Here is a 27,585-nt window from a genome sequence, read left to right as displayed (position 1 = left end):
TAATATTTTTAGGTTGATAAAAGAAGCTGGCAAGCAAGATCCAGAACTGGCTTACATCAGTAGCAATTTTATAACTGGACATGGCATTGGCAAGAACCAGCCTCGTAACAAGCAGATGGAAGTAGAATTTAGAAAACAGGAAGAGGTAACTTCAAGAAAAATGAAACCGGCAGTACCCTTTTTTTGTGTGTGTGTGTGTGCGCCTTTGAAAACAAATCAACAGGCAGAGTCTGGGCACAGTCACAGGAAGTTTATAGGCTTTTTTTTAACAAATATTACTTACTGGAGATACAGATGTTGTTTGTATAACAATAGAAGTATGTTTGGAGACATTGCTATGTCACATTACACAAACAGATATTAAAACTTGATGCAAATTCATGTTTATATCTAGTCAGATCATTATCTAATATTTCTGTATTGTGTTAGTGTAATATAATAATATTTTAGAATGTAAAGAATGTCAGGTTTACTGACATTTTCAGTGGTTCAGCTGATTTTAATATTTGTCTTTTATAAATGTGAAGATGGTTAATTATTGAATGTTAAAATGTTTAAAAAAACCCTGATTTTACATCATTTAACGCTCATCCTGGCTGGGTTGTGCTCCAGACACCACACTTTTCCTTAGTATTGTTTCATATATAGTATAAATATCAAAAATGCCAGCTCTAGAATGTGTTCAACTCCCTGAGGATGCTTCAGCCTCAGGAATGTTTGGGAAAAGATGGTGTTCTGAAAGCATAATTTGTTTTTTCATTAATACCCCAACTGAAATCTTGTAATTAAATGGGGGGGTGGGGGAGATCCTCTCCATAGCTAGGGGTTATAGTAGCTTCTTAGACACATGTCATTCCACAGACCTGATTTTGTTCTTAGAAATCTGCTGGTTCTGATAAATAGTCTTGTTGTATTTCTTAAAATATTCTTTGTAATAGTTTTTTATTTCCATGTCTGGACATGTTTTGTTTTCTGTCTCTGGACACAATTTCATGATGGAAACATATCTTGTAAAATTAATCTGTAAAATTTGTCTTCATTACTTTTGCAGGTTCTTAGAAAATTTCGAGCCCATGAGACCAACCTACTTATTGCTACTAGTATTGTAGAAGAGGGTGTTGACATACCAAAATGCAACTTGGTGGTGCGTTTTGATTTGCCCACAGAGTACCGTTCCTATGTGCAGTCAAAAGGAAGAGCTAGAGCACCAATTTCCAATTACATTATGTTAGCAGATACAGATAAAATCAAAAGTTTTGAAGAAGATCTTAAGACATACAAAGCAATTGAGAAGGTATGAGGTCAAAGGAATGTGCCTGGGGTTTTTTAAGTGTATCTTAGGACTTTTTCAGGGAAAAATCTCTCATTGTGTTCTTTTCTTGGAATGTTTAGATCCTCCGAAACAAATGCTCAAAATCTGTTGATGCCAATGAAACTGAAACTGAACCCATTGTTGATGATGATGATGTCTTTCCACCCTATGTATTGAGGCCAGATGAGAACAGTCCAAGGGTTACTATTAACACTGCTATTGGACACATAAATAGGTAAGAGGTATATTCACTTCTTACTTCATATCATTCAATAAAAGGTTTCTTAGTCGTTCTCGCAGCATGGATGCATGGGACATTATACACATTTCCTTTTAGGCACCTTGACAGAATCTTCTCTCCTAAAGAAAGTGGTCACAGAGGTTTGAATGGGTTATATGCTTTCTTTATCCTACCAGAGATTCTAGCTCTGATAATAAATGTGGTGATGTTAATTCCTGTTTAAATAAAAGTTTCTCTGAAAACATTCAGCTTCAAAATGTGTTCTAAATTTGCATTTTTGCTCTTGTCAAGCTAGTTTTAAAAATACATAAACAAACTGCTGAAACAGTAGTTAAATCTTCAGTTCTAGTATTCATATTTGTGGTAGCAGTTTGTTGTCATCTTTACAAACAAAACCACAGTAACTAAGGTGCACCAGACAGGATGGGAGCTACTCAAATATCAACTCTGTAGGGGGATGGTAATTAGAGGAGGTTCTCAGTGATAGGTAGATGAAAACGACAAGAAGATCCAGGAAGCTGTGGACCAGTCAATTTAACTATAGTCATATGGAAAGCTATGGACCAACTCATGGCAACAGTTTTTAAGCCCATAAAGAAAAGGGGGTTGGCAGAAACCATCCAAGTTTTACTGAGGGCTTTTTATCTCCCGTGTCATGAAGTGGTTGACTATGAAAAGCAGTGAATTGCAATTGCCAAATACTGCCTTAGTAGATAAATTCTTGAGATGTAGACCATTTTGATGGATTGCCTGGTAAATAAAGCCTCTCAAAGCTGTCAGATTTGAACTATGAATGGCAGATGGCAAATGGCTCAAAGGCTGTCTTGCAGCTGTGTATGTGTTGCATTGGGCTATTAAGAGGTCCAGCACAGTTTAACATCAGCATGTTGGCATTTAATACCAAGCTAGGAGAGGGAAGTCAGTACAAGGGAGGAAAGGTGGGAGGGGGAAACCATGATAAATAGGAGGAGTAAGACAGCAGTAAACTCAGGAGGCATAATGGGAACCTTGGGACCTGGCAGGAAACAGCCTTGTGCATCATTACAAGCTGGAGTGACCAGGTTTATTATAAAGGACTTGGAGGTGTTCTGCTCAGAAGTTACTTGAATATGAGTCAGTAGTGTACAGTGCTCAGTATGCCTGAAATCATCTTCTTTAGCATTCATACCAGTAAGGTAAGGTTCCAGTGAAATGTGTTTAGGTTTCGGTTTGCAGGTTTTGATGATGTGTAAAATGTTTTGTCCACTCAGGTACTGCGCTAGATTACCGAGTGATCCATTTACACACCTGGCTCCCAAGTGTAAGACCTGGGAACTACCTGACCATACGTTTTACTCTACTCTCTACCTGCCAATCAACTCACCTCTTCGAGCTTCTATTGTTGTAGGTATTTGGGCAAGGAAAATCATGGAAATACATAAATATGTTGGGCTAAGAATGGTCTGTGCCATTTCTAGATTTAGTTTCACTGTTGGTAATGAAAGCTAGATTTTTCTGTATAGTACTAACTGATTTTAGATCGCTGTCTTTGTTATAATTCACTTTCCATCAGTTACTGTTCATGCCAAAGGCAAAAATATTTAAATATTCCTCCCCGTACATTGTTGTTTCATGCACTTGTCCTTTATTGGTTTTGATCAATAGTATAGTTGAGTTCTTGTAATTTTGATTTCTATGGAAAAACAAGCCTGAATACCTTCATAAAACTGCCATCACTGTGTTTTTTACAAATATTTTGCTTGCCTCAGATGTTTGTGCTAAACTAAATATAAGTAACTTGCTAGTAAACCAAAGTTTTTACAAACTATTTGAATGTTTATAGGGCCCTCCAATGAGTTGTGCAAGACTGGCTGAGAGAGTTGTCGCTCTTATTTGCTGTGAAAAACTGCACAAAATTGGTAAGAACTGGAAAAACAACCCCTTTGCTAAAGTACATTTTATAGTTGAGAAGTTGCATATGATATGGATGTTGTATATGTACATGCCCTTCTCCTGTAGCCATCTGTTGCAGCTTTCTTTTGCTTGCCTTATTTTTGTGATGTGGTCATCTACTTACTAATTTAGCTTACACCTTGTAAGTTAAATTTGCCAGGGAAATCAGGTTATTTAACAAATTTTGTATTAAACAGCAAAAGCAACGTTAGTACAAGAGACAAAGATCTCGGCATTGAATATACTTAATAGGGGAAAGTGTCTTGTTCTCTAGAAGATACTGATTATAGGTCAGGAACTACATCCTACAGCCAAAAGAACATGGTTTTTAAAGTGATTTTTGACAAAATATAAAACACAACCCTGAATTTATTGCTTTCTCTACTGTATTCTAAGTCATGGTCTGAAAACAGGACATTGCAGGACTACTTCAGCTGTTTTTTCTAGTAACGATGATGGAGCATGTTCTTCATTGTGGAATGTTTTAAAGATAATTCTGTGTTACTTTTTTTGATGAAGTACATAAGTATTTATGTATTTTTTAAGCAAAAAGGAATTATAGGTCTGGGGTTTGTATTTTTTTTTTCTGAGTTAAACCTTTCGAACATGGAATTCATGCCAACAAATATATCCAAGAATGGCACCCTGATGGTGGCTCAACCCAGTGTTGAAAGTGTACATTCAACAGCAGTAATTTACTTTTTAGAATGATAGAGAAATATAAATTTTCCCTCTTCATTTGTATAACTCCATATGAGTGATTTTAAAGTAAGTGTTTAAGTAAAAGATTGCTTTTGTGCAAAAGGAATTATTGGATATTTTCGTTACAGAATTCAATTTTTAAATTAAATGTAAGAGGGTTTTTTTACTCCAAATAAGCATTTTTTCCCAAAATTCAGTCTTTATCACTCTTTCCCCAACGTTGCACTTTTGGACCCTTGCAGTAGTCCATGTATTTTAAAACCTTACATGTGAGGTGTTTTCACAAGCAATCTCACTACTGCGTAGTATCTGAAGGAACCAAGATTTGATTGTTCATAATACTATTTCTTTGTACTCTTTCACAATATTCAGGTGAACTGGATGATCATTTGATGCCAGTTGGTAAAGAAACGGTTAAATATGAGGAGGAACTCGATTTACATGATGAAGAAGAAACCAGTGTTCCAGGAAGGCCAGGCTCTACAAAACGAAGACAGTGCTATCCTAAAGCTGTTAGTATCACTTACTGCTGTCCAGATCTCTGATCTAATACTTTATGTACTAATAAGACAGAATTGCCAACTCTTAATCTTAGCTGATCAGAAATTTTTGGAAGTTTTGCATTTACTATTTACTTTGGTGTTCTAATTCTGTGTAAACCTGCAGTGCTGCCTGAGTTTATGGTACCACATGCTTTGGAAGCATGCCTGTAAGCTCAAAGAACATACACTTTCTGTAGGGTTTGTTGGCAGACACTTATTTGCCTAGTATGAAAATAAATGTGAAAAAAATAGTCCTGCATTAATAATCTGTAAAATCTTTACCTTATTACTGGCTTTCAGGACAAATAATTGAACACTAAAGATGTGCCCCGGGCTAAATACAGAAGTATGTTTGGGGTTTTTTTTGGATGGCTGGTTTAGTTTGGTGAGTTTACTGGTTGAACACAGAATTTCATAATTCCTGGTTTAAATCTTAGAATATCAAATAAGTGAACCTGTATTTTTTTTCTTTTAAATTAGTTCCAAATATTATACGTAATATTGTACTTGATCTGTTGAAAGGGTCACACAAGAAAGTACAGCTGTGTGTTAAGTAATGTGTTCACAGTCTGTTACAACAGGTTTCAACCACACCAGCTTGTAAAACTGGACTTCTTAAATGGTATTTGTGGGGGAATAGCATATGCTTTAAGAAAAAATGGAGGAAAGAAGCTTTGCAAGAGTATTTTGCAACTCCTCTGGAACCTTCTTTTTTCCTCTGCAGTTGTTACAGGTTCTGTCTAAGGTCCTTTGAATAGGACAGGTAACTCATATAGAATCTAATAATCTTTGCATTTTACAAAGATGCACAGTTTGCATTTTTGCACAGTATTTCTTGTTACAAATGTTTTTCTCTGTCCTTTTGCCTCACTAGTGATTGTTGGAATAGGGGTGATTCATAAAATGCAAGATTATGGTATCTCATTCAGAGGAGTTGATTTGTCAAGTGATGCATCATTCTTTCTCAGTTATTTCTTTTTTAATAGGGAACCTAAGAATACTTTCCCTTGCCTTTGTCCCAGCTTCTCACATCTGGAAAAGAAGCTTTGGCAAATGTTTAAGGTCTGCAAGATCCTCTTGGGTTTAATGTAGTTATTAAATTTATGAGTAATTTTCCATTAAGCCGAGGCCATAGTTTTACTGCAGTGTAACTCTAAAATCCAGGACTACATGTATTGCAATTTAGTTTTAGATAAACAGGAGGATCATTTTGAGACCTGCAAAGTAATGAACTTCTACCAAACATAAAGCATGGTTTCTTAACGTCTATGACAAATATGAGCAGCAGAATTAAAAGTGCTTGTGGCTGTTGCAAGTATTCACATCTGCCAGCTAGAATTGTAATGAGAGAACTCATACAGTGTAGTGCTTGGGCGAAGGAGCAGTGTATGGAATTTTGTTTGTGTGTTTGTCCCAAGTGTATCAAAACATTTTTTGATACTTTTATAGAATTCTGCTGGGAAAAGAATCTGTGTTAGTGAAGCAGTAAGTTCAGTCAAGCTTTTTTTTTTCCTGACTACGCACACTTTCCTTTTTACTGTTTTTTTTTTCTTGTTCTGCTGTTAAGTTCCAAATGTCTTGGACATAAAATGTGCTCTCGTGTTACTGGTTAAATGCAGACATTTGCATCAAATCTTGTTTCAATCTGCCTAAAGTGAGGGGAGGCATGTTTTGCCTCCATCCACTACTGCAGAAAGGAAGGTTCTAAGCATACCTGAAAGCAAGATTAAAATACAAACAAAGTTAAATGGTGTGATCCAAAGCGATGATACAACTTTATATTTTATAAAAGAGGAAGGAAAGAGAGAAAATAGAAAAGTAGGAAAATGCCCAGAATAATTACAAGAAGCACAGGAAAGGGGCTACCACTACGATGGTGTTGGCTTACAGAGTGTGATGTGTCTCTCCAGTGAAGTCCCTCCCAGTGTCTTGCCAGTGAGGGAGCAGAGCCACAGCAGTGGGACCAGCACAGGGGGTAGGGGGCACAAGCAGCCAGCACCTTACCTTAGCAATCTTTTGAGGCTGGGTGTGTCCAAAAACACCCACCACCAATATACTTTTATTTGAGGCAGTGATTCCATGTGAAGAGGCATCTTTAACCTTGGGGGCAGACATTTGAGCTCTGGTATCTACTAGAAAAGTTACAAGAACTTCATGAGGACCAGTAGGACAGGTTGTCAGTAAGTCTCCTTTAGAATTTTTGGTAAGTCTTCTTATGAAAGCTCACCTACTGAGGACAAAGGAAATCTCATGGCTGCTATGCCAGGCTGCTGGCCAAACAGTTTTGCTTAAGAAAGAAAACACTGCTTGAGCCTAGAATAATTTTTTTTGTTGTTCCTTATTTTTATCAATGTGCTTCCAAATAAACTTAAGAGGACTAATTCAGAGAATAATAACTAGGTGGACTTTGCTGATTTTGTCATGTTAATGTTTTTATTTTTTTGATTTTTTTTTTCAGATTCCAGAGTGTTTGAGGGATAGTTATCCCAAACCTGACCAGCCCTGTTACTTGTATGTAATAGGAATGGTGTTGACAACTCCTCTACCTGATGAGCTCAACTTCAGGAGACGAAAGCTATATCCTCCTGAGGATACTACAAGATGTTTTGGCATATTGACAGCCAAACCTATACCTCAAGTAAGGAATCTATTTCTTTTCCTTATTCTGCATGCCTTGCAACCTGTTATTTTCCACTTACTCCCCACCCAACAGAGCAAAGAGTTGGAAATGACCATAAATTATGCTTGTATCAAGTAAGCTCCAGAAAATAAGCAACACTGTCCATTCAGTCACATCACCACTTCTTTTTCTATCTTTAGGGATGGAACCATCTATTTTTGCTGAAATTTTGGTTTAGACATTTAGTATTTTACATTGGCAAATTCAAGATGTCCCTCCTTTTTGTATGAGGTATGATAGGAGTAGATATACCATCTATGGAGGTGGCCTGCACTGCACTACCTTATCTATACAAAAGCTATGGTAGCAAATTCTCTCAGCATTCCTAGTCTGCAGCAGCAGAAAAAGTGAGCCATGTTAATTGAAATTGGCACCTCTTGCTTCAGAAAATTTTTAATAGGCATTTTCTGTTGGTGAGACTCAGCTGAGGAAGATTTTTTCAAATTGTATTTTCTGCTGTCCACATAAGAAGATGTTACAGGAATATTGCTGGTTTTCACATATCTTATTTCATAATAGAAAAAACTTCATTTTGTACTTAGCTTTTATAAAGAGAAGACATGTAAAACACAAGGAGAACTATTAAAAAAAACAAATCAGTAATTCTTTAACATTCAGAGTCTCTTATGTAATTGAAGGGTCATCGCAGTTCAAAATTCTGATCCTGTTTGTTCCAATTTGCTGTAGGCTCAGTCAAGCATTACCTCAGAATCTGCACTAAACAGACAGTACTGTGTAAAGGAATCCCACTTTGGATTCTCTTTTGTGATTTCTTTCAATTTTGTTCTTGTTTAGATTCCTCACTTTCCTGTGTATACTCGCTCTGGAGAGGTTACAATATCCATTGAGCTAAAGAAATCTGGTTTTACTCTGTCTCTGCAAATGCTTGAGCTGATAACACGACTCCACCAGTACATTTTTTCACATATTCTTCGTCTTGAGAAACCTGCACTAGAGTTCAAACCTACAGAAGCTGATTCAGCCTATTGTGTTCTACCTCTAAATGTTGGTAAGAACAAAAATTTTGTAATTTACAGCTTGTCAGAAAAGTTCAGCCTAGAAAACTGAGTTATGCATTTTTCTTTTTAAGTTGATGACTCCAGCACTTTGGACATTGACTTTAAGTTTATGGAAGACATTGAGAAATCTGAGGCACGTACAGGCATTCCCAGTACACAATATACAAAAGAAATGCCTTTTATTTTCAAGTTAGAAGATTACCAGGATGCAGTTATCATTCCACGGTGAGTACTCTACATAGTGTAGGTGTGTACCTGTTGTATTTATACAAACACTTGTGATAAGGGCATGTTAGTATCTGCAGCAGAATTGCTTTTTAAGAACTGTATGCTGTTAGTCTGAAGGTATGTGGTGGCGTTTCAAATAATTTAAGGATTTTTTAAATCAGTAGTTTATCTTCTATTAGTAGGATATCTACAAAAAAGATGTTCCAATAGCCTGGCTTTAATTTTAATATTCTGCCTGTACTGCAAGAACTTCACTTTCCTTGAAAAGCTTATGAATTTACCTTGTTAAGTATTTGAAGTTTGTATTTTAACTTTGTTTAGAGGATTACTTGGTTAAAATGCCAGTTTAGACATGAGGTAGTACAGTCCTTGTATGCAGAGGAACTCAGTTTCTTCTGATGCACAATATCACATTGGAGACCAGATGCTAAAAAGCCAGATTATCAAACTTAATTGTTAGGTGTTCTGAATTAAGAAATTATAATTTTCAGCATTGTCAAGAGCTTGACTTTGTATTATATATTGAAGACCTAAATCCTCCATTTAATTTAAATGTTTATTTTGTAGAGGGAATTTCACAGATTATAGATTGACTTTATTCATCTTTGTCTTAAAACACATTTCTCATTTAGCATTTGAGTTAGCTAGATGAATGGTTTTTACAACAAAAAGAACCCTCATTAACCAAAAATCTCAAGTGCACTGATCAACTGTTAATTTCCTGGCCATGTTAGAACATGAAGAACTTAACAAAAGCTTTACTGTAATGCCAAAATATTTTATATTTTTTTTAGATACCGAAACTTTGATCAGCCTCACCGATTCTACGTAGCTGATGTATACACTGATCTTACTCCACTCAGTAAATTCCCTTCCCCTGAATATGAAACTTTTGCTGAATATTATAAAACAAAGTATAATCTTGACCTTACCAATCTTAACCAGCCACTGCTGGATGTGGACCACACATCTTCAAGGTAAAAACAGTCATATTTTGTCTGATATTTGTAGTTTGACAGTAAAATGCCTTTTTTTTTTTTTCTTTAAAATATGGGATAAAGCTGAGTATTTGTGTCTTCCAAAATAATTACTGATTTATTTATTTTTTTTTTCCTTGAGAGATACTTAACTTGTGTAACAAAACCCATTAATTGAATCAGTTTTTTCCCAGAGGTAATGGTGCTGTCACTTCACAGCGCTTTGAAGTTGAATATTAAGAAACTTAAGGTTTAGGCTAGTAAGTTCTAGTCATTAATTATGTACTTACACCACAGTATTTTCACATGGTTTTTAGACTTAATCTTTTGACTCCTCGCCATTTGAATCAGAAGGGAAAAGCACTTCCACTAAGCAGTGCTGAGAAGAGGAAAGCAAAGTGGGAAAGTTTGCAGAATAAACAGGTAAAATAGCAGCATCTAATTCAAGTGGACTCTCTTAATGGTTATCTGATGGATACCTTTACAAGGAATATTCTATTTTTCCCCCTCCTCTCCCAGATACTGGTTCCTGAGCTCTGTGCTATACATCCTATTCCAGCATCATTGTGGAGAAAAGCAGTTTGCCTCCCCAGCATCCTTTACCGCCTGCACTGCCTTCTGACAGCAGAGGAACTAAGAGCTCAAACAGCCACTGATGCTGGTGTAGGGGTTAAATCACTTCCTGCAGATTTCAGGCATGTATTTTCTCAATAGATATTTTTCAATATGATGTCTGATTTAGAAGGTGGAAACAACTATTACATGGATTATGAAACTGGTAACTCTTATTTAACTCATGGCACTTCTGAGTGAAACGCAGTTTAAAAATATTTGATTGTAAGAAGTGAAGTTAGATGTTTTAGTCACTGTTCTCTTCAAAAGGCTGCGGCTCTTTTTAAACATTTATGTGCACGTAGAGTCTTCTTGTCTTCTGCTAATATTTTTTGTTAACAAACCTCCTGTTTATCTTTACAGATATCCTAACCTGGACTTTGGATGGAAAAAGTCTATTGACAGCAAGTCCTTCATCTCTCTTCCTAACTCCTCTGTAGTAGAGAATGAAAATTACTGTAAGCACAGCACAATTGTAGTCCCTGAAAATGCTGCACATCAAGGTGCTAATAGAACCTCTTCTGCAGAAAACCATGACCAAATGTCTGTGAGTTACAGAACATTGCTCAATGAGTCACCCAGTAAACTCCAAATTGATGTCTCGGTAGAACTTGCAGCAATTAATGGTGTTTCTTATAATAAAAATCTTGCCAATGGCAATTGTGATTTAGTTAACAGAGACTTTTGCCAAGGAAATCAGCTGAATTACTGCAGGCAGGACATACCTGTACAACCAACTACCTCATATCCCATTCAGAATTTATACAACAGTGAGAACCAGCCCAAGCCCAGCAATGAATGTACTCTACCGAGTAATAAATACCTTGATGGAAATGCTAACAGATCTACCTCAGATGGATGCCCCATAATGGCAGTGACCACCAGTACTTCAAAAGCTATTAATCTTTCAAAAGACAGAGCAGATTCTGAAAAGAGCCCTTGCAGTGGGTACTCCTCAAAAACTCTTGGTCCTAATCCTGGTCTCATTCTTCAAGCTTTGACTCTTTCAAATGCTAGTGATGGGTTTAACCTGGAGCGGCTAGAGATGCTTGGTGATTCATTTTTAAAGCATGCCATCACTACATACTTGTTTTGCACTTACCCTGATGCTCACGAGGGACGACTGTCATACATGAGAAGCAAAAAAGTGAGTAGAAACAATCCATTCATACTGTGTAAAAGGCATGCTGTAACAAGCCATATAAATGAAATTTTTGCTGGAAGGTTGAAGGGGGGAGCAGGTTGATTTAATTTCACAGCATTGTTCATTATACATTGAGTATCATGCATATTAGAAACAAAAATTCAGGTTTGAGGGCTTAATGTTGCCATAACTGTGATTGATTGAAACTGTTTTCTGCAGTTCAGTTTGAACCAGCTGATTACGGATTGAATGAAACTAAAAGTTCTGGATTAGTGAGAACATTTGATGCACTGAACTTCTAGAGCTGTGTTGAGTAGAAGCTCTTTAACAGCAATGCTTGAATGAAGGATTGAATTAACAGCACAGAGCCTTAGTTTGCATCTTTACTTGAACTTTCCTTTGTTTCTCAAGAAGTGATTGCCTTGAAATTTCTAGTGTCTTACTTAAAAATGAAACAAAGAAATCTTACAGAACTGTTGCAATAAAACTTGTGGAAGTATTTTAGGGTAAATGTAAACAGTAGGGAGCAGAGTCTTTAGTTCTGCTGCTGCCAGAAAAAAATCCACCGTGAAAACTTTTCTTTGTTTTGCTTTTTCCTCCAAATGAATGTGATAATTTCAATTAAATGCCAGGGCATTGACTGTTGACCTCTAATAAAATGCATCACTCTGAAAATGAAATGATTGTATAGCTTAATCTTGGAAAATAAGGAGGTCTAAATAAGTTGCACTGTTCATATAAAAGAAGTGATTGAATATTCAAGTTCAAATTTCAAGACTTGAAAACATGCAAAGTGCATTTAAAAAGAGAAAGAAAGATCAGTGGTTGATAGTTAAAAAAGAAAAGGAAATATATTTGTATATGAGAATGCTTTTTTTCCCTTCCCTTTAAAATACTTACAATCATTTTAGAGGCTATCAAAATAACATCTGGATTATGACTCAATAAATGTTGTATGGAACTGTTTTAACACTTTCTTCTGCCAAGGTTTAGGTCAACCTACCTATAAATAAGAATTTTTCATTCCAAATGTAGGCTGAATGATGGTTATTTAATACTGTAATAAATTACACTTGAACATGTTCTATTTACTATTATTTTAAAAGTAGAAATCAGTTTGTTTTGTGAGGAGAAGGTAATATATTAAATTTTTTTTAACTGAAACAGTCACACCTAATATGCTTGGCCTCAGGAAAAAAAAAAAGAAGATGTGTATCTTGCTTTGGGTTGGTTCTGCTGTATTATGAAAACTGAACTCCCTTTTGAGAGTTGGAGAAAATGCACAATAATATAAGATCCAGCTTGACTCTTTTGTTCCTTTTGCCTTTTAGCCTATTTATGTAAATGTATGTCCAAAGGTTTATCAGAATGTTCTTCTTAAAGGTCAGCAACTGTAACTTGTATCGCCTTGGAAAAAAGAAAGGACTGCCAAGTCGCATGGTGGTGTCGATTTTTGATCCCCCAGTCAATTGGCTTCCTCCTGGTTACATAGTAAATCAGGACAAGAGCAACACTGACAAGTGGGAGAAAGATGAAATGGTAAGAATTTATTTAACTATGTTGATGGGTAATCTTTTGTGTGTCTGTGTTTCTTTCGCCCCTACCTGATCCCACCACCCCCAGTTACTTTGCTGTTTTCAGCAAAGAGAAGGTAAATCTGTACATTTCTTTCTAAAACTTCTCTGTAAGAAATTGAGAGGAAAACTGATTCTAACCAGAACCTGAAGTAAGGAAATTTATTACCCATTATCCAGTATTGAGTGTAGATATTAATGGAGAAGCAGAGAAGAAAAAAAAAAAAAGCTTTTCTGCTGATATTTAGCCTGCTCCCAGGAGTTTTTCAGAAGTTTCTGTTGGAAATTTTAAATGATAATATCATCGCTGCTTTAGCTGTAACATGTTCAGGCAGAACACTGTCTGCTTTTTAATAATGAGTTCACCTTTATAGAATATATGAAAAAGAGTTGGTGTTTTTCACAGTGCTGAGGCAGATTGAAGAGTAGAACTGACTTGAGATAATGTTTAATATTGATGGCTGGTGGCTACACCATGGGTATCACTGAGAGCTGCTTCTCATGTCAAATACAATGCTGGCTTAAGCTCTCTCACTTTCTGACATCCTCACTGTCTTATTAAGCTCTTCACAGTGAGAAATCCTCATGAGGAAAGGTTCACACTATTTTCTGATGTTCTAGGACTAGGAGGACATGTTCAGATATACCAGTGATCACAGTAGTCAGTAACATGACCTTTAAGTGTTTCAGACTGGTTTGAAGTTCAGGGGAAGGAGGTGGAAGGACATCTTTAGTTTTCCCAGTTCTGAAGACCACACTCAGGCTATAGAACCACCAGAGGGCAGATGAGAGTACTGTTAGGTAGATGTACTGTGCAAATAAATGTTTATTGCAGAATAAAACAAGCTGATTATTGTGGCTCTGTACTGTGCCAAGATTTCATTTCAGAGAGACTTCCTGCTGTACCTTTCTGGCAAATGAGATAGTACGGTTGGGACTGGGGCTAATTGTTGGTTTTTAGAAGGTTTCAGTTTTCCACAAGTTTCAGTGGCCACTTCCTCTGTGATAATCACTGTTTATTTGTAAATAAAACATACAGTTTCACACAGAAATGCAGACAGTGATGCAAATAAATAGTGGGGGTGGGGGGTTTGTGCCAAGTAAATATTTTGCTTTCCTAGATGTAAATTTAATTTTCCATCCATGGGCTGATGGTCTATAACTGAAACTAGAGATCTCATTATGATAAATCATTACTAAAACATAGTAGTCAAATTGTAGTATTTGTCAAGCTTTATTAAAGAGAAGAATCTTTCTTCATTTTATTAAATGGCTGATTTACAAAAGAGCATTAAAAAAGCACTTAATGTGTACTTTGCGTCATCTTTTAATTGGCAATAACTTCCTGAAAATTAGTCAGGTATTTAAGAAAAAAATCATTTTTCTGGGGTTCATATTTGATATTTTTTAAAAATGCTAATGACAAAAGAATTAATGATTAGAATTGCTTTCTGTTTCCTTTAGCCACTGCTCATCCTTATCCCTTAGAATTTTTTTCTAATGTACAAGAAGTAATGTACAGACAATGTTAGAATAGTTCACGTAGCTGTCCTGCTACTTACAATTTCATTTTAAGAAACTTGTGAATGAAACCACAGTAAAAATTTATAATTTGTTCCATCTTTGTAAAAACAGATGCCAAAATCTGTTTTGGAGCATCCATATAGACGTGTCTCATTCAAAGATTTTTCTTATTTCAATAATAAATGTGACGGTGGTGTGTAAAAATAAAAAAGCAGCACTTGTCCTTGTTGGGACTGGTTAAATTAATCTCTTTTTAAGTTTTATATTGCTACAAGTATTTAAAATAACTATCTCAAATCCAGTTTTGATATCTCTTTCTGAGTAATTTAGGTTACAGAAGTCCCTGTGTGTGTGTGTGAGATAGGGAATTACAGCAGCAGGAATGCTTTCAGCAGAATGTCTAAACTAAGAACTTCTATAGACACTTTTTTTTCCTCTCCTCTGATTACTAAGCCTGGTCCATCCCGATGAGGAGCACTGTGATCTCTTTGATCCTTAGGTAGTTTTAAGTGCTGCCCAGTGCCCCTTAAGGCTGCCACCCATCCACACCTCTGGATGGGTTTGCATTTTGCCCAAAGGGAAGCATTCCCTGTGGTAGCATCTGGTTCACAGATTTGCAAGATTAGTGACTGAGCCCTGCAATATGACATGCATAGGTTCAGGGCAGATAGAGGCTGTTTCACTTGAATCAAAATGTTGTTGGCTTTTAGGACCCGGTCCAGGAAAGTGCTTTGAATCTGATCTTGCTCCTATCAAATTCAGTGGCAGAATTCCTGCTGACATCAGTGTTGCTGTGTTGAGCCTTTTGATGTTAGGAAGACTACCAGTGCATTTAGCTAAGCATGTTTAAGTGTTTTCCTGGATAGAGGCCATGACAAATTTTAAAGAATTAGAAAGAATTATATAGTTTGGGAATATTTGTGTTCAAGTTTTAATTTACATCAGTCCATACCAATTTGTTCATTATGAGGAGGGAAATGACATAAGATGTCATTAATTTTGCTGCTGTGGGTGTATATGTAAATATTAGAAAATTGTTGACAATTTTTGCCTTTTCTTTTATTAGTTAGAGCCTGTAAAAAAACCCCAGAAAACTGAAGAAAACCCCCCTGAATCCATTTTCTGTGTAGAAAGATGTAGAAAAAAATCTTCAAAAATGCATTAATTCAACATTTGTAATAGCCTTACTTAGCAGTTTGAGAGAAGGATGCATCCAGAACTTTCTTATGCGCCCTAAAATTTATTAATTTAGAATTTTCTGTTGTTTACTTTGGTTTGCAAGTGTATAATGTTTAGTGGATTTCAAATTCATTGTTTGTCCCTCACATTCAAGTACAAGCACGAGTTCTTAAAAAATGCAGCATGTGCTGTGTGTAGAACACATGCTGCTGTAGGTTAGTAACAAAGAGTTTGTTTTTCCAGGACAATTATTCCAGTCCTTGTGGAAGTTGAGGTTGTATTGTGCATCTGATCAGACAATATACTTAGGAACATAAAAAAAGCAGTATTATTATTAGGAAATACTTCTCAAATCATGCTTTTCTGATCTTTCTGCAGTAAAAGTGTCTCATTTCCCTCTTCAGCACCTTTTTTTTGTGTTCTTTCATAGACAAAAGAAAACATGTTGGCTAATGGTAAACTTGATGATTATAATGATGATGAAGAGAATGAAGACCTAATGTGGAGGTTGCCCAAGGAAGAAACAGACTTTGAAGATGATTTTCTGGAGTATGATCAGGAGCATATCAAATTCATTGATAATATGTTAATGGGATCAGGGGCTTTTGTGAAGAAAATTTCACTCTCACACTTTTCAACCACTGATTCAAACTATGAATGGAAAGCACCCAAGAAGTCATCCATGGGTAACGTTCAGTGTTCATCAGATTTTGATGATTTTGACTATAGCTCTTGGGATGCTATGTGCTATCTGGATCCTAGCAAGGCTGTTGAAGAGGATGATTTTGTAGTGGGCTTCTGGAATCCATCAGAAGAAAACTGTGGTGTTGATGCAGGAAAGCAGTCGATCTCCTATGACTTGCATACAGAGCAGTGTATTGCTGACAAGAGCATTGCAGACTGTGTGGAAGCCCTGTTGGGCTGCTATCTGACCAGCTGTGGTGAAAGAGCTGCTCAGCTCTTCCTGTGTTCATTGGGGCTGAAGGTGCTCCCTGTAATTAAAAAGACTGATTGGGAAGGCACTCTGTGTGCTACCAGAGAGAACTGTGACAGTGAGCAGAAAAATCTTTCACCAAATTCTGTTGCTGCTTCTGTAGTAAATTCAGAGCCTTCTCTGTGTAAAGACCTGGAGTATGGCTGTTTGAAGATTCCACCAAGGTGTATGTTTGATCACCCAGATGCTGAAAAAACCCTGAATCACCTTATTTCTGGTTTTGAAAACTTTGAGAAGAAAATAAATTACAGTTTTAAGAACAAGGCTTATCTTCTTCAGGCATTTACTCATGCCTCTTACCATTATAATACCATTACTGGTAAGTTGTTTTCAAAAAGCTCTATAGTTTTTTCTCCATATTGCAAAAGCAAGAGAAGTAGTATCTTGTGTTGTTATGTATAGACTTTTTTTAGACATCACATGTTACAATAGTCTTGGAATACAGTGTCTTAAAAATAGTATTTTGCTTACTGTTTACAAGGGGAATGCTTGTTCAATTTGTATTTCAGTGATTATTCATGTTTTGACTTGGTGAAGATAAAGTATATTTACTGAGGCCTCATCAAGTTTTGAGAAGCAGCATCAGTGATAAATGCTCTATCACTAGCTGTGTGTGACTGACATTAGATCATCATTTAATGGAAATAAATTCTTGTAGACCTCTGGAAAATTGCCGTGTACTTCAGGAAATAGTAGTAATATTTTCCAAATATATTTAGCAAATTCTTTCTGTAATTGAGTCCCAAGAATGTTATACTTTGTCTGTACTTCTGAAGATGAACTGTAGGCTACAGCTTTTATTAGCTGAATAATCTGTAGGAGTGCAGAATGTGGAGACTTCCCTTTGAAGCTGTGAATTCAAAGTCTTAGTATAAGTCCAGGCATTTTATTGAGTAAATATTTAAAGTCAAAGTTTGAAGTAATTGACTAAATCAGAATAAATATTAGTTTCAGATTAATGTTTAATGTTTCTGTACATGATCTCATAAAAGATTTTACAGCAGTAGAAATTTGTATTTCTGTGATCTTTAATTGCTCTTGCTTATACTACTTGATGTAGTATTTGTTCATTCTAAAACCTGCATGCATTTTCCTGCAATAATATGCAATCAAAAGCAAACCATGATAAAATTCCAACTATTTGTAGTGATTGGCAAATTTCTTTGCAGTCAGCAGTCTGAATTTTTCCAATAGTGAATTGGACCCTTGTTCCAAAGAGTGAGAAAGCTCTGCTTTCATTAAAGAAATAAGTAATTTTTAAATGCTACTGCATTGAGAAACAACTCTGACAAAACACAGAAGCACTCCTTTGGTTTTTTGTTGTAGGGGCTATTTCCCACATATGTATTTACTTCTTACAAATATTTCATAAAATGTATTGAAAGTAAATTATTTCTTTATTTTTAGACATACATAATAAATATATGTATATACACTACCAGAAACTTTGTGGCATAGTGTCTAGTTAAAATTGCTCTGTTGAAACTGTAGGAAAACATCTGATTAATTTCTGTTTACGAAGTGAGACAGCTGTGAATAGCTGTTACCTGTAACTTTTTCTCTTTAAGGCATAGCTAGCAGTTGAGTTCTGGCAGTGTCATAGGTTCAGCTGCTATAAAAGCAATTTAGTGCTAGTCAGTTCATTCTCATGGTAACTTCTTTAGTAGTTTGTCTTCTTCCTTCTTAACCTTCCTACCTGTATTTGCATTCAGGAAGGTTTTTGCTTTTGTTTGTGTTTTAAAAATAGGTGTTCTCAACTCTCTGTTCCTATGGCCCCTGTCAACTGTCAAAAAAGCAAAGGCTTGACAATTTTAATTTCCAGTTTAAAAGACATATCCTAAAAAGGGATCTTTGTTGAAGGTGTCTTAATGTGTGTCAAATCAGACCAAAACCTCAGATTTTGTGTTCCCCTGCTCTTAATACATTGCTTTTTATATTAATTGGTTTTACATTTTAATTTTTTTAAAATTTTTTTCTTTTTTAGTTTTAACTGTTACAGTGTTCTGCTGAGATTCTGCTGGCAGAATCTCTTAAATTTAAATTTTGATGTTTCTCAGCACACAAAGATCTTGAGTAAAAACATTTGGATTTTAAACACAGCTGTTTTTCTAGCCTACCAAATTAACATTTTGTTCAAAATTGGCTTTACTATTAGATATAGCTCCTGCTTTTCCTGATTTCTTTTTTTTTAGTATTTCACTAGGAATCTCTTTAAACACAGGGATACTTCTTTTAAAAAACAGACTATCTTCTCTGACCGTTAGTTAGTTTGTGGAATTTACATGGCACTGTACCAAACTTCTTATCCAGAAAGCCTGGAAAAAATGTGTGTGTTTAACTTAATTGTGGTGTTGTACATTCTTTTATTTCCAATGCTTTAAGATTGTTACCAGCGCTTAGAATTCCTGGGAGATGCAATTTTGGACTACCTCATAACCAAGCACCTTTATGAAGACCCACGGCAACACTCTCCAGGAGTTCTTACTGACCTACGATCTGCTCTAGTCAATAATACCATTTTTGCATCATTAGCTGTAAAGTATGACTACCACAAGTACTTCAAAGCTGTCTCTCCTGAACTGTTTCATGTTATTGATGACTTTGTGCAGTTTCAAATGGAAAAGAATGAAATGCAAGGAATGGATTCTGAGGTTAGTGGAAGTAGAAGAAGTATGTTCAGTATCCGATTTGAAGCGTGTCACTGGATTTCTTAACATTTTTTTAATGTTTTGTGCATACAGCAGCCAAACAAGCAGGCTCCCAGTAGTAAAAGGATGCAATCTGCAAAGTAAAATACAGCTTTCAGAAATTATAAAATCAATTAGAATTTACAGCAGTTAATTAATTTGAAAGCCATTTGCCTCTAGGTTTTTCTGTGGCACTTGATTTCAGCTGTTGTTTTGCTCTTGTGTTGTTAGAACAATGTGGGGCACACATTTAGCTTGCTGCTTTCACCAGCTGATAGGAAGCACTACTACAATATGAAATTGTGGTGAAGAGTTGCTAAATCACGTAGTGCTGACTCAGGGTAGGGTATCCCTACAACACCATGAACAAAGCAACCATGGCACAATGCTGGGATTATTAAATGTAGTACACTGACAGGAGATTTCTGCTGTTTTTCTTATGATTTCTATGGAGGAGATGTTACTGCACTATACTCAGGTATGTCTGACATGCTCCTAAAGGCATTTTGCTAGCCAGGGAAACATTACATGCATCCTTCAAATAGGCCACTTGAAAAATAGTTTCACTGAAGACCTGGAAACACAGGTCATATTTTGTGCTGTGCAGGGAAGCTGATAATAATGAACTTCTATTTTTGGGAGAATGTGGTAAAAGTAATTAATTTACATAAGCTGGTTAGGAAATCTGTGAGAACAAGGACCTTGTGAGTCAAGTTCTAATAAGGATCTGGAAGATAGGGACTACTCATTATCCTTCTTTAAAAGTGTTACCCAGTAGATGTTCATAATAATTTGTCTTCTGAAAAACTGACCAGTCTTTTAAAAACTATTCTGTCTGACAACATGCCAGCACTAAATAAGCATGGGGTTTTTTTGTATTTAATAGGTTTTTTCCTGATAGACAGTTTAAAACTTTAGGAATCAAAATATTTGTCACATATGTGTTCACAGCCCTTGCACTCTGTTGCAAGTTGAAAACCATGTTTTAAGGGAAAAATTCATTAAACATTGAATAAGAAATATGCCACTGAAGTTCAGATAATATAAATTACTTTATACTAGAAGATTAAACTCTTATCTCTCTTGTTTTCTCTACAATATGTGTGAAAAGGCTAGGAACTTATTTTCAGAGCTTACTGTGTTGTTTTTTGCTTTGTTCAGTTCTTGCAAGTATGCAAAAAGAAACTTCCACCAAAGTTGCAACCAAATTGTGTGATAGCTGTTTCAAATAAAATCCTTGTTTCACTCTCCCTACGCCTGCTCCCTATCTTGGTCTGGCACTGAATTACTGAAACTCTTATTTCATCGTTTAATGTAAGAGTCTTTGTTTCTGCAGTCCATGCCAGCTAGACTGGTTTCCATGTGTATCTCCACATCATCTGCTTTTCTATTTTTTTGAATCTCACTCATGAAACATCTGTCCCACTCCTTGCAACTCTTAGCTTCTCTCTTCTTCTGTTATTTCAGCATAATGCAAAAGTGCTTCAGTTTACACTTGGTATGAAGTGCCCTATTCAAAACAGTTGCACTTGGTTTTTGACATCAAAATTCCCATTTTATTGCTGTATGCATCAGGTCTGACTATTTGTTTAATTTATTTCAGGTAGAAATATTGGGGGTAACACACTTATGAAGTATTATGGTCACTCTTAAGAGAACTGAATTAGATTTTAAGCCCCAAACTGAGTGAGAGTGTAGCTGCTGAGGAGAAGACTGACAGAAACTTATTTCTCTTCAGGCAGAGTAGCATAATGGTCAAAATTTTTGTTTTCAAGTTACTTTGTTTGGAGTTAGGAAAATGTGTATTACATGTGTTTAAAGTATTTTAGTAAAGGATTAGATTAGCTCAGGACATTTAAGACTACACTGAAAGTTTATTTTTGATAGTGAGAATAGATTATTGTCTTAAATTGGTAGCATAGAAAAAAACACTGCCTGCTGCATTAAACACCTAAATGTGTCTTTTGGCTCAGTCTGGTGGTGGTGTTTTTCAGTTATTAATGTCTTATTTTACTAGTGCTTGTTTCCTGCTTGTCTTCAGGGGTAAATAAGGTAGGGAGAGGTACATGCAACTTTATTCCAGAGACTGGATTTAAAGAGATTTTGAAAGTCTCTTTTTGGGAGATACATGATGTGTTAACTCTTCCTTTGTAATGGGTAGCTTTCTAGTATTAACTGATGGAAGTCTGGTTCTAATTGGGAGGACCAGACCCATGGTGAAATCCTACAGAATTATCACAGAAGGAATTCACAAAGTATGAAAGTATCCTGTACACAACGGTGTTTGGGATTTTTTTTTTCTATATCTGAAAAATTATATAACCAGCAGCTTGGTTTCACTGGGGAATAAAACAACAGTTTTGCTGTGGAAGGTTGTCAGTTAGAAACTTAAAGGAAGCATCACAGGATATAGGATGTAGGAGAGCTTACATTTCTGAAGATCTTTGTTTTACTGTAAGTGAAGCAATTGTTTCTCTCTTTTCCCCTCCCCTTTTCTCCACCTCCCACCCTTGTCTTTTTTTTAATTGCCAACAGCTCAGAAGATCTGAAGAAGATGAAGAAAAAGAGGAAGACATTGAAGTACCAAAGGCCATGGGAGATATATTTGAGTCCCTTGCTGGTGCCATTTATATGGATAGTGGAATGTCTTTGGAAATGGTTTGGCAAGTGTACTATCCAATGATGAGGCCACTAATAGGTATTGCCAGCTTTCAGAAAATTACTACTAATAAAGTGCCATCTCCTATGAAAAGAACAAAGCTAATTTTTTTTTTCACTTTTTTTATCAAATAGAAAAATTTTCTGCTAATGTGCCCCGTTCCCCAGTGCGAGAGCTGCTGGAAATGGAGCCAGAGACAGCCAAATTTAGGTAAGGATATGCTTTCTTCCATACACACTGACAGAAAGTGTTTCGAAACTGTGCTTCATGAACTACAGAGAATTTTAAATGTCACAAAGTACTTGTAATTTCTTTTGCACTAAGCAGCTAACCTAATCATCATTGTGTGCACTGTTCTTTATTTTTTTTCCACACATAGCTTTCTGAGAAATGTAATGATTTCTGTTTAATTTTACTGCTTTAACTTCTGCAGAGAAAAGAATGTAGGTCTCTTATTTCACATTACCTTGCCTTGGCAGTAAGTAATTCTTGTGTATATTTTTGCAGTCCTGCAGAAAGAACTTACGATGGGAAGGTCAGAGTTACAGTGGAAGTTGTAGGAAAGGGCAAGTTTAAAGGTGTTGGCAGAAGCTACAGGATTGCCAAATCTGCAGCTGCGAGAAGAGCACTACGAAGCCTCAAAGCAAATCAACCTCAGGTCCCAAACAGCTGAGACTCCTCTTAAAAATAAATGAAATGGGGAAAAAAATAACATACAAATAAAGCAAATTTTTAACAGTTGATGTTGAGAGGAACAAATTGGAAGACAGAATTTAAAGTTTGTTTGATAACAGAATAGATAACAAAACATTTAACATGTATAAAATTTTGGAACTAATTGTAGTTATAGTTTTTTGCGCAAACACAATCTTGTCTTCTTTCCTCACTTCTGCTTTGTTTAATCACGAGAGTGCTTTAATGATGACATTTAGCAAGTGTTCAGAATAATTGTTGTCAGGTCTTTTTGGTTTACTTTTCTTGTCAGTACAGCTTTGCTTAGTATTAGAAGGCCAGGGAGCTTATGCCTAATGCAGTTGCTAGATTTATATATATATAGTAATCTTGGAATTCTTCAATCTGTGCACTAGTGCCAGTCATAAAGCAGTTGATAAACTGTACTGGATGATTGGGTATAAGAAAGATTAAGTGTGCCAGTATTCTCCTTTTTATTTTCCTTTTTTTTTTTCTCTCCATGTCATCTTTTTACATTAAGATGGCATTCCCAATCATTATTGCACTTATTTGTTAGGGACAGATTTTAATTGAAATGGCTGGCATACTGGTAGAGTGAAACTTCGGTTTCCTTATGCCACACAGTCTTGCATAAAAAAAGGTTCTTGCCTTAAAAATAAATAAACCCTCATTAATAATCTTTAATTTCTGATCTTTTTTGGAACAAACTGTTTTACATTCCCTTCATTTTCTTATGCATTTTACAATGATACAGCTCTATATTTACAGTACAACTCATTACTATAGCTGTGACTTATTACAGGATTATAATAGAAATTATATTCATATATATGTAATTAGGTTATTTTTAACAATTCTGAGGAGGTGGTTAGTCTACAGTTTTTTTTATACCATAAACAAAATATGGTCTTTGGCTAAAATTCCAATTTTACACAAACCTGCAAGCTAGATAGTTCCAATATGGGAAACAGCAACAAATAATTGCACAGTGCAAACTGTCACTAACAAAACAACCTTAGACATATCACACCTAAGATATGCTGCAGATTTTATAGTCAATTGGTTACGTATTTAACAAACAGAGCACCTTTACACTTAGAGATATTTCCACATAAATTTCTTACTGTACTTTTCAGAATTGCATGCATATTTCATCTACCAAAGCTGTGCTGTTAAATAACATGAAAGTTGATGTTTGAGATATAACTGCCGTACTTTTGATACATCTGTGATTTAGGTCCTTAATTTAGAGAAACTAGCTCATTGATGTTTTGGTCTACTGGGAGCGTGGGGGGAAATCATACTTGTATTTTTTAGGCTTTGCCTATACTTCTTTAATTAGATTTTTGTAGGCACTCTTCACTTAAATACCTCAGTTCTTTTTTTCTCTTCTTTTCCTTTTTATTTTTGCATGCATTGGGTTTTTTTCTGTTTTGGTGCTATGTTTATATATTATGCTTGAAATTTTAATTTTTTGCACTGTAACTATAATACCTCTTAATTTACCTTTTAAAAAAAGCTGTGGGTCTTGTATTCCCACCAGTATCAGTAGAGGTTTGCTGCAATTTTGCCCTGTTAATTATGCTTGAAGTTTGAGAAAGCAGAGCAAGGTGTTTTAACGTTTTCCAGCACAATAGTTTGAACTTGATGCTGTGTCTTATGAACTAAATTACAAACAAATACTGTATTTCCTGCTTTTAAACCCTATTCCTTTCCTCACAAATGCACACTAAAACAAAACAAAAACTGTCAGCTCTTGCTTTCTTAACAAAAAAAAAATAAAGTATATGCCTTAGTGACAAGGGGCAGACATTAAGCTTTTCTGAAATACAGTTTTCAAAAGTTCATATATTTGCTATCTCAGTCACTTTTCAGTCTGTGAAAAGGACTGTTCTTGTATTTGAAAGCTGCTTGTTATAGGAGTCAAACCAAGAATTAAAATACTAACTTATAAAAAAGTCTAGTATTGGTACTTCAGTCATAAAAGGAGGTGTAAGAACAGCAAGTGGATGATATGGTGATATGGAACAATAAAAACATGCAGTCCAAATTCTCAAATGTAAATTGCTTTGCATTAGCTGTTTGAAAAAGGTCACTGATTTAAGCTGTAGCTTGCTCTTAGTAGTAGGACTGAATTTTCTTAGTGAAAATACATGATTACTCATGTCAACAATTCTGTGTTTCTGGCCAGACATCAATCAGCAGATTAAATCAGACCATCTAGAAAGTCTTAAGTAGTTTTAGTTGCATTGTGAAAAGCTAAAATTTCAGTTATTCTTTGAATGCCTAAAATTCTTACTGATTGTTACAAGGTTATAGATTCTCAGGGGTTTCAGGTAATTGTTAGCAGTGAAGTGGTTGTGGCGTGTTTGGGTGCAGACAAAATCAGCTGAACCTACTCTGTGTTTCAGAACAGTTTAATGATCACTTTGTTACTAGATAAAGCGTATGAATTGGACATGTGAAATGTGTAGTGGCTGACTATAAAGTAGTTGCTGCTGCTGATGCATTTTTAAATGCGTTTTAAATGCCGCGATTTTTTCCAGTGTGACCTCATTGAAATACTTTTATCCTTTGAGGCAGAAAATCCATAGTAGTTTCCATGTTCCACATCTGTGTGTTTTACCCTACAGTTGATATGATTTTGATACTGGACAGTGTATGCTATTAAAGACCTAAATCTGATCATTTGAAGGTTGGGGTAGAAATCACTTGACATGCTATAAGCACAAGTGTAAGCGGACTGTTGCAGCCCATCTTCAAGACCAGCCACACAGGCTCATCATAAATGGTGTGGGGGTTAATTGGCATGAACCTTGGGGTTTTTTATCTAAGTCCTGTTATACTGTACTTTAAACAGTCCTCCTAACTATGCTGCGTTTTTATTTTTATGGCTTTTTTTTTTGCGCTGTTCTGTTCATGTAGCACAAATAAGCATTGCACTTGGTACCATGCTTTACCTCATTTCAAGGAAAAAATGCTTAACAGAGAGGAAAAATGTGGTTTGGCCTTGCTGCTGTTCTGATTTAATGACTTTGAAAAAGATAGTTTTTAATGCCTGCAATGTGTCACTTACTTGCACAACTTAAATAGGTCATTTGTAACGTCTGTGGCATTTTTACTGTACGTGGAAAAAATACAACAAAGATGTGCAACAACTCTTGATTGTATTTTAAAGCTATTATTTTTCTACTGCATCATTTTGCTGTTATGTGAAGTAATTTAAATTAGAATGACCTCTGACTGACACTCCAGTAATTATCTCTGAACAAACCAACATTTTACACATATAATTTTTGGGAGAAGACAGCCCCTAGTAATCTGGTCAACCTCAACTAAATCTGTCCAGTCTGAATATTCAGTGCTCAGTAGTGACTTCTGAAGTGTTTGTTCAGCTTGATGCTGCTAAAGTCCATACAAAAAAAAAGCCTACTATTTTTAAGTCTTATTACACAGTAGTATGTTGCAACTGCCGAGTGCAGGACTTGAACAAGAACCAGTTTCAGTGCTGGGGAGGAATATAGTGGTGGCCCAGGGATGAGGTGCTGGATCCTCAGCTGGTGCAAATTGATGTTGTATCATTTTAGTTAATGGAACTGCATTCATTTACATATCTGATGATCTTGTGCTTGTATGTATGTTTCAGAGTTTCAGTTTTTCCTCCTTGTGAGCAGATACAGAACCATCAACTGGAAAATGTGGGGGGTTTATGTTATTGCATATGACATAACATATGCTACATATTCTATGCATTTATCTGTACATGAACTCTTTGTATCCTGGTCACAGCAGCACATGCAGTCCAAAAATGACAAATAGCATTGTGGTCTGCTGTGATACTGCACTTGACTCTGACAGTATTCTGGGTTTGTTTTGGATGGGGTTCCCCATGAACACATTCTCATGGAAATCTCTGTATTTTTTATGTGAATGAAGCAAGAAGCATTTTGATTTTCGGTACTTAATTACTGACATTGATCCTTTTTAAATTGCTCTAATATTCAAGAAGTTGATTTCTTTACTTTCATATTAGATTTTAAACTTTAAACACTACAGTTCATGACCATCAAATGTAATCTAAATATCAGCTGTAACTCAATATGAATTATGTTAGCAAATATCTAGAGGTCATTGTAGTATGCTCCACTAGCAGTTAAAATTAACTTCTATCAAAGCTAACTACAGTTCTTAAAAATAAATTTCATCCAATAAAATCCTTGGGGTTTTCCCTCTTTTATTTGAATGGCAACCACAGACTACTTTAATTGCTTTGTAGATGCACTCAGAATTTACTGCAGCAGCAAGTTGGCGAGAAAAATGTTTGTGAACAATAATTGGAAATTGCAGGCATTTTTATTGTAAATAGTGTGACTGAAAAGATGGTTAAAATCAAGTAGAAAGAATAACAAATATAATTTGATGGACAATAAAATATTTACCATCACATGCTGCAGCTGTCTTTAAGGGACATAAAATGTAATTCATTCATACTGTAATCATGCTGCAGAAGTTTGCAATCTGCACCTTATGGATCACAATTACCTTTAATAGTTTTTTGTAATAATTGTAGCTGAGTATATCTCCAATAAAGTTATGGTCTGTTCACCTTGTATTGTCGTTTTGCTTTTTTGTTTAATTCCTGTTAATATCTCCATAAATCTTCTAGAGTTTACAAAAAAATTGCTGTTCAGTCTAAATTTAAAAAAAATGTGAAAACATTCGTGAAAACAATATTTCTTCACCTTGTTTAAAGACAAGTCTGCTTGTCTCCTTCCTCTGATGAATGAACTGTCTTCAGAGCTATGTGAAGACTCTTAAGGGACACTCAGTTAAAAATGATGGTGTATGTGGTACGATTTGATCTCTGTGTTGACCATTATACCTGC

The 27,585-nt window shown here is 35.6% G+C and overlaps 1 protein-coding gene across 7 annotated transcripts in view; it reads left to right on the top strand.

Annotated features, from left to right (window-relative positions):
* The window catches only part of DICER1 (dicer 1, ribonuclease III), a 63,800-nt gene extending 36,491 nt beyond the window's left edge, over window positions 1-27,309 (top strand). For all 7 annotated transcript variants that reach the window (XM_030239822.2, XM_030239825.2, XM_030239821.2 and 4 more), the window contains 19 exons: window positions 13-145; window positions 1,052-1,294; window positions 1,393-1,547; window positions 2,804-2,936; window positions 3,376-3,451; window positions 4,560-4,699; window positions 7,188-7,367; window positions 8,205-8,418; window positions 8,500-8,653; window positions 9,451-9,633; window positions 9,951-10,056; window positions 10,153-10,328; window positions 10,609-11,392; window positions 12,773-12,928; window positions 16,097-16,979; window positions 19,043-19,311; window positions 21,883-22,045; window positions 22,141-22,216; window positions 22,514-27,309. In XM_030239822.2, the coding sequence (XP_030095682.1) occupies window positions 13-145; window positions 1,052-1,294; window positions 1,393-1,547; window positions 2,804-2,936; window positions 3,376-3,451; window positions 4,560-4,699; window positions 7,188-7,367; window positions 8,205-8,418; window positions 8,500-8,653; window positions 9,451-9,633; window positions 9,951-10,056; window positions 10,153-10,328; window positions 10,609-11,392; window positions 12,773-12,928; window positions 16,097-16,979; window positions 19,043-19,311; window positions 21,883-22,045; window positions 22,141-22,216; window positions 22,514-22,679 (4,390 nt within the window). In that variant the 3' untranslated portion in view covers window positions 22,680-27,309. The remainder of the gene's footprint in view (window positions 1-12; window positions 146-1,051; window positions 1,295-1,392; window positions 1,548-2,803; window positions 2,937-3,375; window positions 3,452-4,559; window positions 4,700-7,187; window positions 7,368-8,204; window positions 8,419-8,499; window positions 8,654-9,450; window positions 9,634-9,950; window positions 10,057-10,152; window positions 10,329-10,608; window positions 11,393-12,772; window positions 12,929-16,096; window positions 16,980-19,042; window positions 19,312-21,882; window positions 22,046-22,140; window positions 22,217-22,513) is intronic.
* The last annotated feature ends 276 nt before the right edge of the window (window positions 27,310-27,585 follow it).

Source organism: Serinus canaria, chromosome 5 (assembly GCF_022539315.1).
Source record: "Serinus canaria isolate serCan28SL12 chromosome 5, serCan2020, whole genome shotgun sequence".
NCBI classification, from domain to species: domain Eukaryota; kingdom Metazoa; phylum Chordata; class Aves; order Passeriformes; family Fringillidae; genus Serinus; species Serinus canaria.
The sequence above is the reverse complement of the archived record's forward strand: the minus strand, read 5'-3'. Positions and strand labels throughout refer to the sequence as shown.